Source organism: Musa acuminata, chromosome BXJ3-8 (genome assembly GCF_036884655.1).
Source record: "Musa acuminata AAA Group cultivar baxijiao chromosome BXJ3-8, Cavendish_Baxijiao_AAA, whole genome shotgun sequence".
Lineage (NCBI taxonomy): Eukaryota > Viridiplantae > Streptophyta > Magnoliopsida > Zingiberales > Musaceae > Musa > Musa acuminata.
The window spans coordinates 44,389,773-44,400,330 of NC_088356.1; the positions used below are offsets into that span (position 1 = coordinate 44,389,773).

At 49.0% G+C, this 10,558-nt stretch overlaps 4 protein-coding genes across 4 annotated transcripts; 1 reads left to right on the forward strand and 3 right to left on the reverse strand.

The window, feature by feature from the left end:
- Positions 1-49: 49 nt before the first annotated feature.
- Positions 50-1,516, reverse strand: LOC135644556 (granule-bound starch synthase 2, chloroplastic/amyloplastic-like). Its single transcript, XM_065162238.1, has one exon. The coding sequence runs from the start codon at positions 1,150-1,152 to the stop codon at positions 247-249; it is 906 nt and encodes a 301-aa protein (XP_065018310.1). The 5' UTR covers positions 1,153-1,516; the 3' UTR covers positions 50-246.
- LOC135644225 (granule-bound starch synthase 2, chloroplastic/amyloplastic-like) lies at positions 1,383-6,083 on the forward strand. The gene is made up of 7 exons (XM_065161696.1): positions 1,383-1,443; positions 1,576-1,640; positions 1,874-1,951; positions 2,038-2,148; positions 2,291-2,335; positions 3,858-4,031; positions 4,799-6,083. The coding sequence occupies exons 1-7, from the start codon at positions 1,383-1,385 to the stop codon at positions 5,753-5,755; spliced, it is 1,491 nt and encodes a 496-aa protein (XP_065017768.1). The 3' UTR covers positions 5,756-6,083.
- Positions 6,084-8,692: 2,609 nt separating this feature from the next.
- LOC135644226 (probable calcium-binding protein CML46) lies at positions 8,693-9,235 on the reverse strand. Its single transcript, XM_065161697.1, has one exon. The coding sequence runs from the start codon at positions 9,233-9,235 to the stop codon at positions 8,693-8,695; it is 543 nt and encodes a 180-aa protein (XP_065017769.1).
- Positions 9,026-10,529, reverse strand: LOC135644555 (granule-bound starch synthase 2, chloroplastic/amyloplastic-like). The gene has a single exon (XM_065162237.1). The coding sequence runs from the start codon at positions 10,494-10,496 to the stop codon at positions 9,591-9,593; it is 906 nt and encodes a 301-aa protein (XP_065018309.1). The 5' UTR covers positions 10,497-10,529; the 3' UTR covers positions 9,026-9,590.
- Positions 10,530-10,558: the final 29 nt, after the last annotated feature.

Consider the following 10,558-nt stretch of genomic DNA (forward strand, 5'->3'; position numbering starts at 1 on the left):
TATTCCACATCAAGATAGTTTGACAAAATTGAGTTTCGAAGGTTTGTGGAGACATAATTTCTAGACAGCGAGGAAGAGATAGAGAGAGAGAGACGTGTCAAAATGTTGATGTCATCAATCAAACGGACGCACACAATACTTATAGACGTTCCATGTTCGGCGAATCTTTGCGGGTTCGGTGAAGAGAGATCCGGATTGGATCATCAGATAGCTGAGATAGATACTGTTCGTTCATGTTCTCAAAGATCACCACTGATACTTAGCTGAGACGAGGACTTCCTCGTAATGTTTGGCGGCCTTGTCCCAGCTCAGGTCCTGTGCCATCCCTCGCGTCTGCAGGCCCTTCCAATTCTCCTTCTGGTTCCTGTAGGTGTTGAGGCAGTTCCCCAGCGCATTGATCAGCTTGTTGGCCTCCGCCCGGTCGAACGTCCACCCGAACCCGCTCTCCCTGAAGGGATCGAACGGGATCACCGTGTCACGAAGCCCGCCGACGGCGTGCACCACCGGGACCGTGCCGTACTTCATGGCGTACAGCTGGTTCAGCCCGCAGGGCTCGAACCGCGATGGCATGAGCAGGACGTCCGCCCCTGCGGTGATCCTGTGCGCCATCTTCACCGAGAACCCCACCCACGCCCTCACCTTGTTGTGGTGTTCCCTGTCGAACTTGCGCAGCATCTCCTCCAGGTCGGCCCGCCCGGTGCCCAGCATCACCAGCTGCGCGTCCTGCCCGACGATACAAGGCATCGCACCCGCAATGAGGTCGACGCCCTTCTGGTGATCCAGCCGGCCGATGAATCCGATGAGGGGGACGTCCTCGCGGACAGGGAGGCCGAGCTCCTTCTGCAGCGCCGCCTTGCACTGTGGTTTCCCGGCTTGCAGAGTCTCAATGGAATAGTTTCTGTAGCCATCGGATTGCAGGTGAAGATCCAGCTCAGGGTTCCAGTCCACTGTGTCGATCCCGTTGACGATGCCTCGGAACTTCCAGTTGTTCTCGTTTATGATCTCATGGAGTCCCCACCCACCTTCGGATGTTGTGAGCTCCCATGCGTAGCCACGGCTGACGGTGATCACGCGGTCAGCAGTCTTGAGGCCGGCCGCGAAGATGTTGAAGTGGTCACCTCCCATCGGCTCATACAGCTCGAAGAGGTCCATGTGTTGATCGGGCAAGTCGACATGGAAGAAGTCCTCAACGGGACCACAACCCTGGGCAAGACACAGGTAGAATGCAGACGATAAGGATTCCGAGCTCGTAGTTTCCTAAGTTGTTTAGAATGATGCCATGAAACTTCTATGTCAGGATCAGATTCAAGCATTCTTCTCGGTAGAAAAAGAGAAGAGAAGATGAATGATTTTATCTTCATTTTGAGCGAAATGAATCTAAGATGTCTAAGACTCAATGTATCGGTAAAACTGAAAATTCTTTAGAGGAAGCAGAAGAGCAAGGTGAAAATTTGTTGTATCAAGTCTATGCTCCACAATTGGTAATGAAGTGAATGACTGTTGTTTGGGTTTATAAAGTGTTATTATGATATTTAAATAAGATTCACTGACATTTATCATTTTTAACTTCAACAGGAGGGCTTGAAGATGTAGCTGGGACTCTGCCAAAAGCTTTGGCTAGGAGAGGGCACCGGGTTATGGTATTTCTCCTTTCCCTTTTGTCGATTAATTTCTGTTTGAACCTCAAATCTCACGTTAATGTTGGTGGTGACTCTAGCTATTCCACAGAAAGGTAAATTGGAATAGCAATTCAAATCATAAAACTGCAATTACAATGTGCAGGTTTACCAAACTAGAATAATGTTAGTCCAAAAGTTGCTTCCTTAATATTGCTGTTGCATAGCCAGTTCAATCTTCCTTTTGTAAATTATAGGTTGTTTCCCCAAGGTATGCCAATTATCCTGAATCCAAAGATATAGGTGTTCGCAAATATTACAAAGCTGATGGGCAGGTCTGTATCTGCTGTTTCATGTCATGGTTTTTAGATTTAGCTATAAATACATACTTATCCAGTTGATGTCATATTATGGGATGCAGGATCTGGAAGTAAATTATTTTCATGCTTATATTGATCGTGTGGATTTTGTATTTATCGACAGTCCAGTTTTCCGTCATCTAGAGAACAACATTTATGGGGGAGACCGGCTGGTAAAAGTTTTTTGCAATTTTAACACCTGTAAATTAGTCAATCCAGTTTATTCACTTTTTGTTACTTCATTTTTTTGTGCACTGAAAATGCAGAAATGACCTTCTACAAGTTATTTATATTGTCTTTCGCTAATTAATGCAGGAAATCTTGAAACGGATGGTATTGTTATGCAAGGTAGCTGTAGAGGTATCTCCTTTGTCCTAAACAACATATTCAACTATCCATGATGTACATAACAGAATATGTCAGTATTAGAAATTCGTAGTGAGCATTTGTCTAAGATTAATGCAGGAAGGGACTTCCAACATGATTTCTAGTGTGAAAACTATAGTCATGTCGGTGGCCGCTTCAGTGCTGCTTTGAGATTAGTACTTGATAGTCCTTGAGGTGCTTAACTCAATTGCAAATGCCAATTCCCAGCCCTTTTTCCCACTTCTTTTTTCTGGTTCTGTATCTTTGTTTCCTAGTTTATGCAGATGTCTTATGACTGAAATTAGCATTGTACAGTGTTGTCTTAGGTTTAAAATTTCATTACAGTACCAGTAGCAGGACCCGTTCAGAGGGGTAGGTATCGGTCAGCACAGTATCGAAACATTCAGTGTATATATATATATATATATATATATATATATATATATATATATATATATATATATATATATATATATATATATTAAAAATTGGATTGAATACGATATGTAACCGGGCAGTACTAGCATAGAGGTATCCAGTCAGATCGGTATGTTACACTCAGTATACCATACATCTAATTCTATGGTTCTGCATACTAATTGTCGATGGAGAACTGACTGTGACTTTGGTATCAACGAACCTTAACAAAACAATTTACTATTTAAAAATTTTGGAGTTTCATACAATTTCTGATTCTTGATCGATGTTTTAAAAGATGTAAGATATCTCTGTGCAGGTGAAATTATTTAATAGGCCAAGTTTATATTAGAAAAAAGGCCTAGTTGTTAAACTCATTTCCATTTATTAGGCTTAGGAAATTAAGAACAAGGCCACTGACATATATGGTTTTCTTTGATACCTTATGTTTTTTTTCTATTATGATAGAGTCAGTGGAACTTTGTGCAAGGATTTACCTTACGTTAAACACACAATGGTAGTTACTCTCCAATGTTGGTCCTCTGCCAATTAACAGATATTAAATCATAATACTTTTGTTTAATCATCTAAGTTTTTTAGAAAATTGATGGAGTAATCGAGTGGTTGATGTAAATAACTGAAGGCTACTCTAGCATACTTAGTTCTTACTGCCTCTATCCTCCCTGATTTCTCGGTCTTACCTTTGCATCCAATTTATCATTGTTTCTGTTATCTGCATATGTTGTTTCATATAATTCCCTGAATTTTAACCATTGGCTAGTTTCTCTTTTTCTTTTGCCTTATAATTCTTCTAAAATCAAAAGTTATTGTGAATTATAATCTATTAGGATTTATCAGTATTCTGGCTTTCATGATAAGCAAACCAGTTTTGTTGTGAAGCAGATAAATTTGCATACCACTCATGTTATATTTCTTCGCAAGTCTGTAGTCGGTGTATAACCAAACACTTAATTCTATTCGAACAATAAGATTTAGTTTTATGGTAAGTATCCTTTTTCTGTGGATATACCTTGTATTTTTCATTCACAACTTGTTAAACATATGTCATTGTTTCGAGTTTAGACTGATACAATTGCAGGTTCCGTGGCATGTTCCATGTGGCGGCTTATGCTATGGAGATGGAAATTTAATTTTCATTGCGAACGATTGGCACACATCACTTCTGCCTGTGTATCTGAAAGCATGCTACCGCGACAATGGCTTGATGAAGTATGCCAGGTCCATCTTGGTGATCCACAACATATCTCACCAGGTTAGCTCTCTCGCATTTTATGCTGCATCTATTAGGTTAAACTTCTGTTAAATTCTCTCTTCATTTAGAAGTTCAATTTGCTGAGTTCAGTAGCCTGTGAGATCCTCAGAACTGCTCAAAGACTGTTAAATTTGCCAAGACGATATCTGCAAGTTTGCAGTTCTCTCACTTACCTTATCAGTAAACCAAACACTTTCTGACTATTTCTCATCACTGAATCAATGATCCAATTATACTTGCATGAATTCCTACAGCTGCATTGTATTTCTTGAAGTTTAGGTTGCATGATGCCCCTGGCCATATTGTTTTTGTGTGACCCGAAGATATTGATCATATGTTGTACTTAATTTTTCATGAGTCTATCATGGTTTTTCCCAAACCTTGTTATAATTGCATGACATTTGAAGCACTCTGTTTTATTAGAAACCTTCTTTACATCCTTCTCTTTTGCATCAAATGAATGTTTGTCTTCTTAAACTCTTTTTGAGCAATCAAAACATGTCCACTTTTAATTTCTTTTCTCCCCCATTTTTGTTGAAGTTGCTTCATTTCAAACTTGCAAAGATTTCTGAGTTACCACCACCAAAGAAAAATCATTTCGCTCAAAATGAAGATGAAATCATTCATCTTCTCTTCTCTTTTTCTACTGAGAAGAATGCTTGAATCTGATCCTGACATAGAAGTTTCATGGCATCATTCTAAACAACTTAGGAAACTACGAGTTCGGAATCCTTATCGTCTGCATTCTACCTGTGTGTCTTGTCCAGGGGCGTGGTCCAGTTGAGGACTTCTTCCATGTCGACTTGCCCGATCAACACATGGACCTCTTCAAGCTGTATGAGCCGATGGGAGGTGACCACTTCAACATCTTCGCGGCCGGCCTCAAGACTGCTGACCGCGTGATCACCGTCAGCCGTGGCTACGCATGGGAGCTCACAACATCCGAAGGTGGGTGGGGACTCCATGAGATCATAAACGAGAACAACTGGAAGTTCCGAGGCATCGTCAACGGGATCGACACAGTGGACTGGAACCCTGAGCTGGATCTTCACCTGCAATCCGATGGCTACAGAAACTATTCCATTGAGACTCTGCAAGCCGGGAAACCACAGTGCAAGGCGGCGCTGCAGAAGGAGCTCGGCCTCCCTGTCCGCGAGGACGTCCCCCTCATCGGATTCATCGGCCGGCTGGATCACCAGAAGGGCGTCGACCTCATTGCGGGTGCGATGCCTTGGATCGTCGGGCAGGACGCGCAGCTGGTGATGCTGGGCACCGGACGGGCCGACCTGGAGGAGATGCTGCGCAAGTTCGACAGGGAGCACCACAACAAGGTGAGGGCGTGGGTGGGGTTCTCGGTGAAGATGGCGCACAGGATCACCGCAGGGGCGGACGTCCTGCTCATGCCATCGCGGTTCGAGCCCTGCGGGCTGAACCAGCTGTACGCCATGAAGTACGGCACGGTCCCGGTGGTGCACGCCGTCGGCGGGCTTCGTGACACGGTGATCCCGTTCGATCCCTTCAGGGAGAGCGGGTTCGGGTGGACGTTCGACCGGGCGGAGGCCAACAAGCTGATCAATGCGCTGGGGAACTGCCTCAACACCTACAGGAACCAGAAGGAGAATTGGAAGGGCCTGCAGACGCGAGGGATGGCACAGGACCTGAGCTGGGACAACGCCGCCAAACATTACGAGGAAGTCCTCGTCTCAGCTAAGTATCAGTGGTGATCTTTGAGAACATGAACGAACAGTATCTATCTCAGCTATCTGATGATCCAATCCGGATCTCTCTTCACCGAACCTGCAAAGATTCGCCGAACATGGAACGTCTATAAGTATTGTGTGCGTCCGTTTGATTGATGACATCAACATTTTGACACGTCTCTCTCTCTCTATCTCTTCCTCGCTGTCTAGAAATTATGTCTCCACAAACCTTCGAAACTCAATTTTGTCAAACTATCTTGATGTGGAATACATAACATATGATTAATTGCCCAAGACGAAAATACTGCATGGTGAAAAAAAAGAATGGATGAAAAATAAAACATTTAAGAATGTTTAAAGCACACTGGTTCACGTCAAACTCGATAGCTTATTTCAGGATAAACTACTAAGATACCAAAACAAAACAACCATTTACTCTTAATTAGACACTTTTAAAATATAAATTCAAGTAGTAATATACTAGACGCAACAGACCTAGAGAATTGTCAGAAGATGCAGCTTATGAACTGTAGTACAAAGGTCGAGTGGTTGGTGAAGAAGCAGGCCTTGTATTCGACATAACACCATAAGGTGATGAGTTCTGTGAAGCTTGAAGTGACCCAGCAGTAGCACTGGAGGTGTTTGCTGAAACTGGGTAATGAGAAACAGGAGCAGTTGCAATGGTTTGACCTGGGTACAAGTTAGGCTCTGAAACAAAGCTTCCACCTGACGTGCTAGAATTCCATGTCAACATTTGACCCTGAGGATTTGTTGCTTGTCCTGTAGCTCCAAAATCACTGCCCACGTATGTGGATGTTCGCTGGGGATAAACTTGCCACCCAGAAGAGGTGGGTAAACCAGGAGCTTGGGACATCATTGGTACACCAGTGTCCTGAATAGTGTAGTCTCTGCTTCTCTCATTATGCACCTAAAAGACAGCATACATACATATAATTGACTGTAAGTAACCATGCACATAAAGGATGAAAGTCTAAGCCAGTGTGCTAATAGAAAGACAACAGAAGGACCTCAAGTGCGCACAATTTTATTTTCTTTTTCCTGATGGATAGATATAATTCTTTCAACAGCCAATTTTTGAAACTTAAAAAAGTTTTATTGCTCCGCTTAACCCAAAAAATTATATACTGCGCCGCAGCCTTCCTGCGCCGAGCTCCTCGGCCATACACTGACGAGCTCCCCCTAGAGCGGCCTGCCCGCCTGAGCGGTGTCCCTCGGCGTAGCCTGCCTGCACCGAGCTTCTCGGTCACACACTGCCGAGTCCACCTCAGCACGGCCCGCCCGCTTGAATTGTGTCTGTCGACCCAAGCCACTTCCCTTGCTATGCACTGCTCGACTCCACCTCACGTGGCCTGATCGCCCACGTCGTGCCACTCAGCCGCATGGCCCTTGCGACCATACCCACGCGGTCTGCCCGCCTGCGTCGTGCTACTCGGTCACATGACCCTCGCGACCACGCTTGCGTCGTGCTACTCGGCTGCATGACCCTCGCGACCACGCCTGCGCGGTCTGTCTGCCTACGTCGTGCTCCTTGGCCACATAATGCCCGAGACCACGCCTGCGTGGCCAGCCCACCTGCGTCGTGCTCCTTGGATCCATGTTCCCGAGACACACCGGCGCGGCCAGCCCGCCTGCGTCGTGCTCCTTGGCCCCATGTTCCCGAGACAGACCTGCGCGGCCCGCCCGCCTGCATCGTGCTCCTTGGCCCCGTGTTCCCGAGACACACTTGCGCGGTCGGCCCGCCTGCGCCGTGCTCCTCGGCTGCAGGCTGCCCGAAGCCACCTCCTCGGCCGCATAATGCCCGAGGCCACCTCCTCGGCCGCATAATGCCCGAGACCACACCTGCGCGGTCTGCCCGCCTGCGTCGTGCTACTCGGCCGCATGACCATCGCGACCACGCCTGCGCGGTCTGTCCGCCTGCATCGTGATCCTCGGCCGCATAATGCCCGAGACCACACCGGCGCGGCCAGCCCGCCTGCGTCATGCTCCTTGGCTTCATGTTCTCGATACACACCTGCGCGGCTAGCTCGCCTGCGCCGTGCTCCTCGGCCGCATAATGCCTGAGGCCACCTCCTCGACCGCGTAATGCTCGAGGCCACCTCCTCGGCCGCATAATGTCCGAGACCTCACCTGTGCGGCCAAGCCTGCTTGCGTCGTGCTCATCGGCCCTTCGGCTCCATGTTCCCCGAGACCTCGTCCGCACGGCCAGCCCATCTGAAGACAGAAGCCATGCATCGGACTCCTCTTATACGACAACCGACGCATAGCTCCTTTCGGAGGGGGGGGGGGGGGGGGGGAGGGGGGGGGAGGGGGGAATATGATAAGGGCAAAAATGGCGATGTGACACGCCATGACGTCAGCCATGCCTGGTCAACGCACTGCCCGAGGAAGTCGGCATTAACACCTAACCCAGGCATGGTTCTTCACGCCACGCCAACCCCATGTTAGACGCTACCAGCCTGCCTCCTATAGGCAGCCACATCAGGTAACGTCAAACTCATCTATAAAATACCCCAGAGTTCTAAACGAATAAGGGGGGAAGACAACTCACACAGAAGCACTCCCTCTTCCACCACCCTCTCCACATCGCTAACTTGATCGTCGGAGGGGTCGGGCCGAGCCTCCGACCTGACCAGTGTGCAGGTGCGAGGCGAGGTTGCCTCTTCCCCGACGCTGCGGCAGAGCTCTCCCCCTGACGGGACATCCAGATCACCACGATCGACCACCGAAAGGACCCGAGGCACGCCGCGAAAGATCCCCGCCATTCGGACCCCAGAACGAGCCGTGTCGAACCCGAGGCCACGGCTAAAAAAGTTATTTACCATAACACTTTTGATGATTTTAGATTTCGAGTCTCAATCATGCTCGAAATTAGGTTTGTTTTAATTGCTTGCGCAATGATAGATGTGACGATGATGACGACAAGAAGAAAAGGAAGAATAATTAATCAAAGAAGCTGCCCTCCACAACTTTGATGAACTCCTTGAAATCGATCCTCCCGTCGTCGTTCTCGTCGTACGCAGCGATCATCCGTCGGCATGCCTCCAATGCCGCCCCCTCCGGGAAGCCCAGCTTGCAGAGAACACGATGCAGGTCCAGGGGCTCTATGACCCCGTCACCGTCATCGTCGAAGACGGAGAACGCCTCCGCCACTTCCTCCAAGCTCGGCTCCTCCCCCTCGAACACGCCACGCAGCTCCTCGAGCCGCTCACCGTCCGCGCCGCAAGGCATGCCCGTAATGATCTCCATCACCGTCTCCACGTCTTCTCTGGTCAACTCGGGCGCCTCGCTAGCGTCGGCCGAGTCGCCGGGTCTGACACGATCGACGACCCCCGATGCGCACGGCGCTGGGTGCCGGAAGAGGAACCCCATGGATATCTTATTCTTCAGGACGACCCCCATGGAGATGGTCTTGTTGAAGAGGTGCACGACGGGCTCTGTGAGTGCGAGGGAGTGGTAGGGTGCAGTTGGCAATGGTTTCTCCATGGTTTCCAGCGCTGAGGAGGAAGAAGACGCTGCTTCTTGGTCCAACCAATAACATGTATGGCGAATCGATGTGTATTTATGCGTGCAGGTGCGACTGTTTTCCTCTGGCACGTACGCAGCAGAGGCTGTCGACGCGGTGGCTAATCACAGAATCCAACAAAACTGGGCTGTCCTCAGCGAGGAAGAGATAGAGAGAGAGAGACGTGTCAAAATGTTGATGTCATCAATCAAACGGACGCACACAATACTTATAGACGTTCCATGTTCGGCGAATCTTTGCAGGTTCGGTGAAGAGAGATCCGGATTGGATCATCAGATAGCTGAGATAGATACTGTTCGTTCATGTTCTCAAAGATCACCACTGATACTTAGCTGAGACGAGGACTTCCTCGTAATGTTTGGCGGCGTTGTCCCAGCTCAGGTCCTGTGCCATCCCTCGCGTCTGCAGGCCCTTCCAATTCTCCTTCTGGTTCCTGTAGGTGTTGAGGCAGTTCCCCAGCGCATTGATCAGCTTGTTGGCCTCCGCCCGGTCGAACGTCCACCCGAACCCGCTCTCCCTGAAGGGATCGAACGGGATCACCGTGTCACGAAGCCCGCCGACGGCGTGCACCACCGGGACCGTGCCGTACTTCATGGCGTACAGCTGGTTCAGCCCGCAGGGCTCGAACCGCGATGGCATGAGCAGGACGTCCGCCCCTGCGGTGATCCTGTGCGCCATCTTCACCGAGAACCCCACCCACGCCCTCACCTTGTTGTGGTGCTCCCTGTCGAACTTGCGCAGCATCTCCTCCAGGTCGGCCCGTCCGGTGCCCAGCATCACCAGCTGCGCGTCCTGCCCGACGATCCAAGGCATCGCACCCGCAATGAGGTCGACGCCCTTCTGGTGATCCAGCCGGCCGATGAATCCGATGAGGGGGACGTCCTCGCGGACAGGGAGGCCGAGCTCCTTCTGCAGCGCCGCCTTGCACTGTGGTTTCCCGGCTTGCAGAGTCTCAATGGAATAGTTTCTGTAGCCATCGGATTGCAGGTGAAGATCCAGCTCAGGGTTCCAGTCCACTGTGTCGATCCCGTTGACGATGCCTCGGAACTTCCAGTTGTTCTCGTTTATGATCTCATGGAGTCCCCACCCACCTTCGGATGTTGTGAGCTCCCATGCGTAGCCACGGCTGACGGTGATCACGCGGTCAGCAGTCTTGAGGCCGGCCGCGAAGATGTTGAAGTGGTCACCTCCCATCGGCTCATACAGCTTGAAGAGGTCCATGTGTTGATCGGGCAAGTCGACATGGAAGAAGTCCTCAACTGGATCACGCCCCTGGACAAGAC

Bases quoted from the DNA above. Each gene is read 5' to 3' on its own strand.
- LOC135644556 (XM_065162238.1), bottom strand. From the start codon at position 1,152: ATGGACCTCTTCGAGCTGTATGAGCCGATGGGAGGTGACCACTTCAAC.
- LOC135644225 (XM_065161696.1), top strand. From the start codon at position 1,383: ATGTCTAAGACTCAATGTATCGGTAAAACTGAAAATTCTTTAGAGGAA. The intron at 1,444-1,575 runs GTGAAAATTTGT...TAACTTCAACAG, and splicing joins AGAGGAAGCAGAAGAGCAAG to GAGGGCTTGAAGATGTAGCT. The intron at 4,032-4,798 runs GTTAGCTCTCTC...TGTCTTGTCCAG, and splicing joins TCCACAACATATCTCACCAG to GGGCGTGGTCCAGTTGAGGA.
- LOC135644226 (XM_065161697.1), bottom strand. From the start codon at position 9,235: ATGGAGAAACCATTGCCAACTGCACCCTACCACTCCCTCGCACTCACA.
- LOC135644555 (XM_065162237.1), bottom strand. From the start codon at position 10,496: ATGGACCTCTTCAAGCTGTATGAGCCGATGGGAGGTGACCACTTCAAC.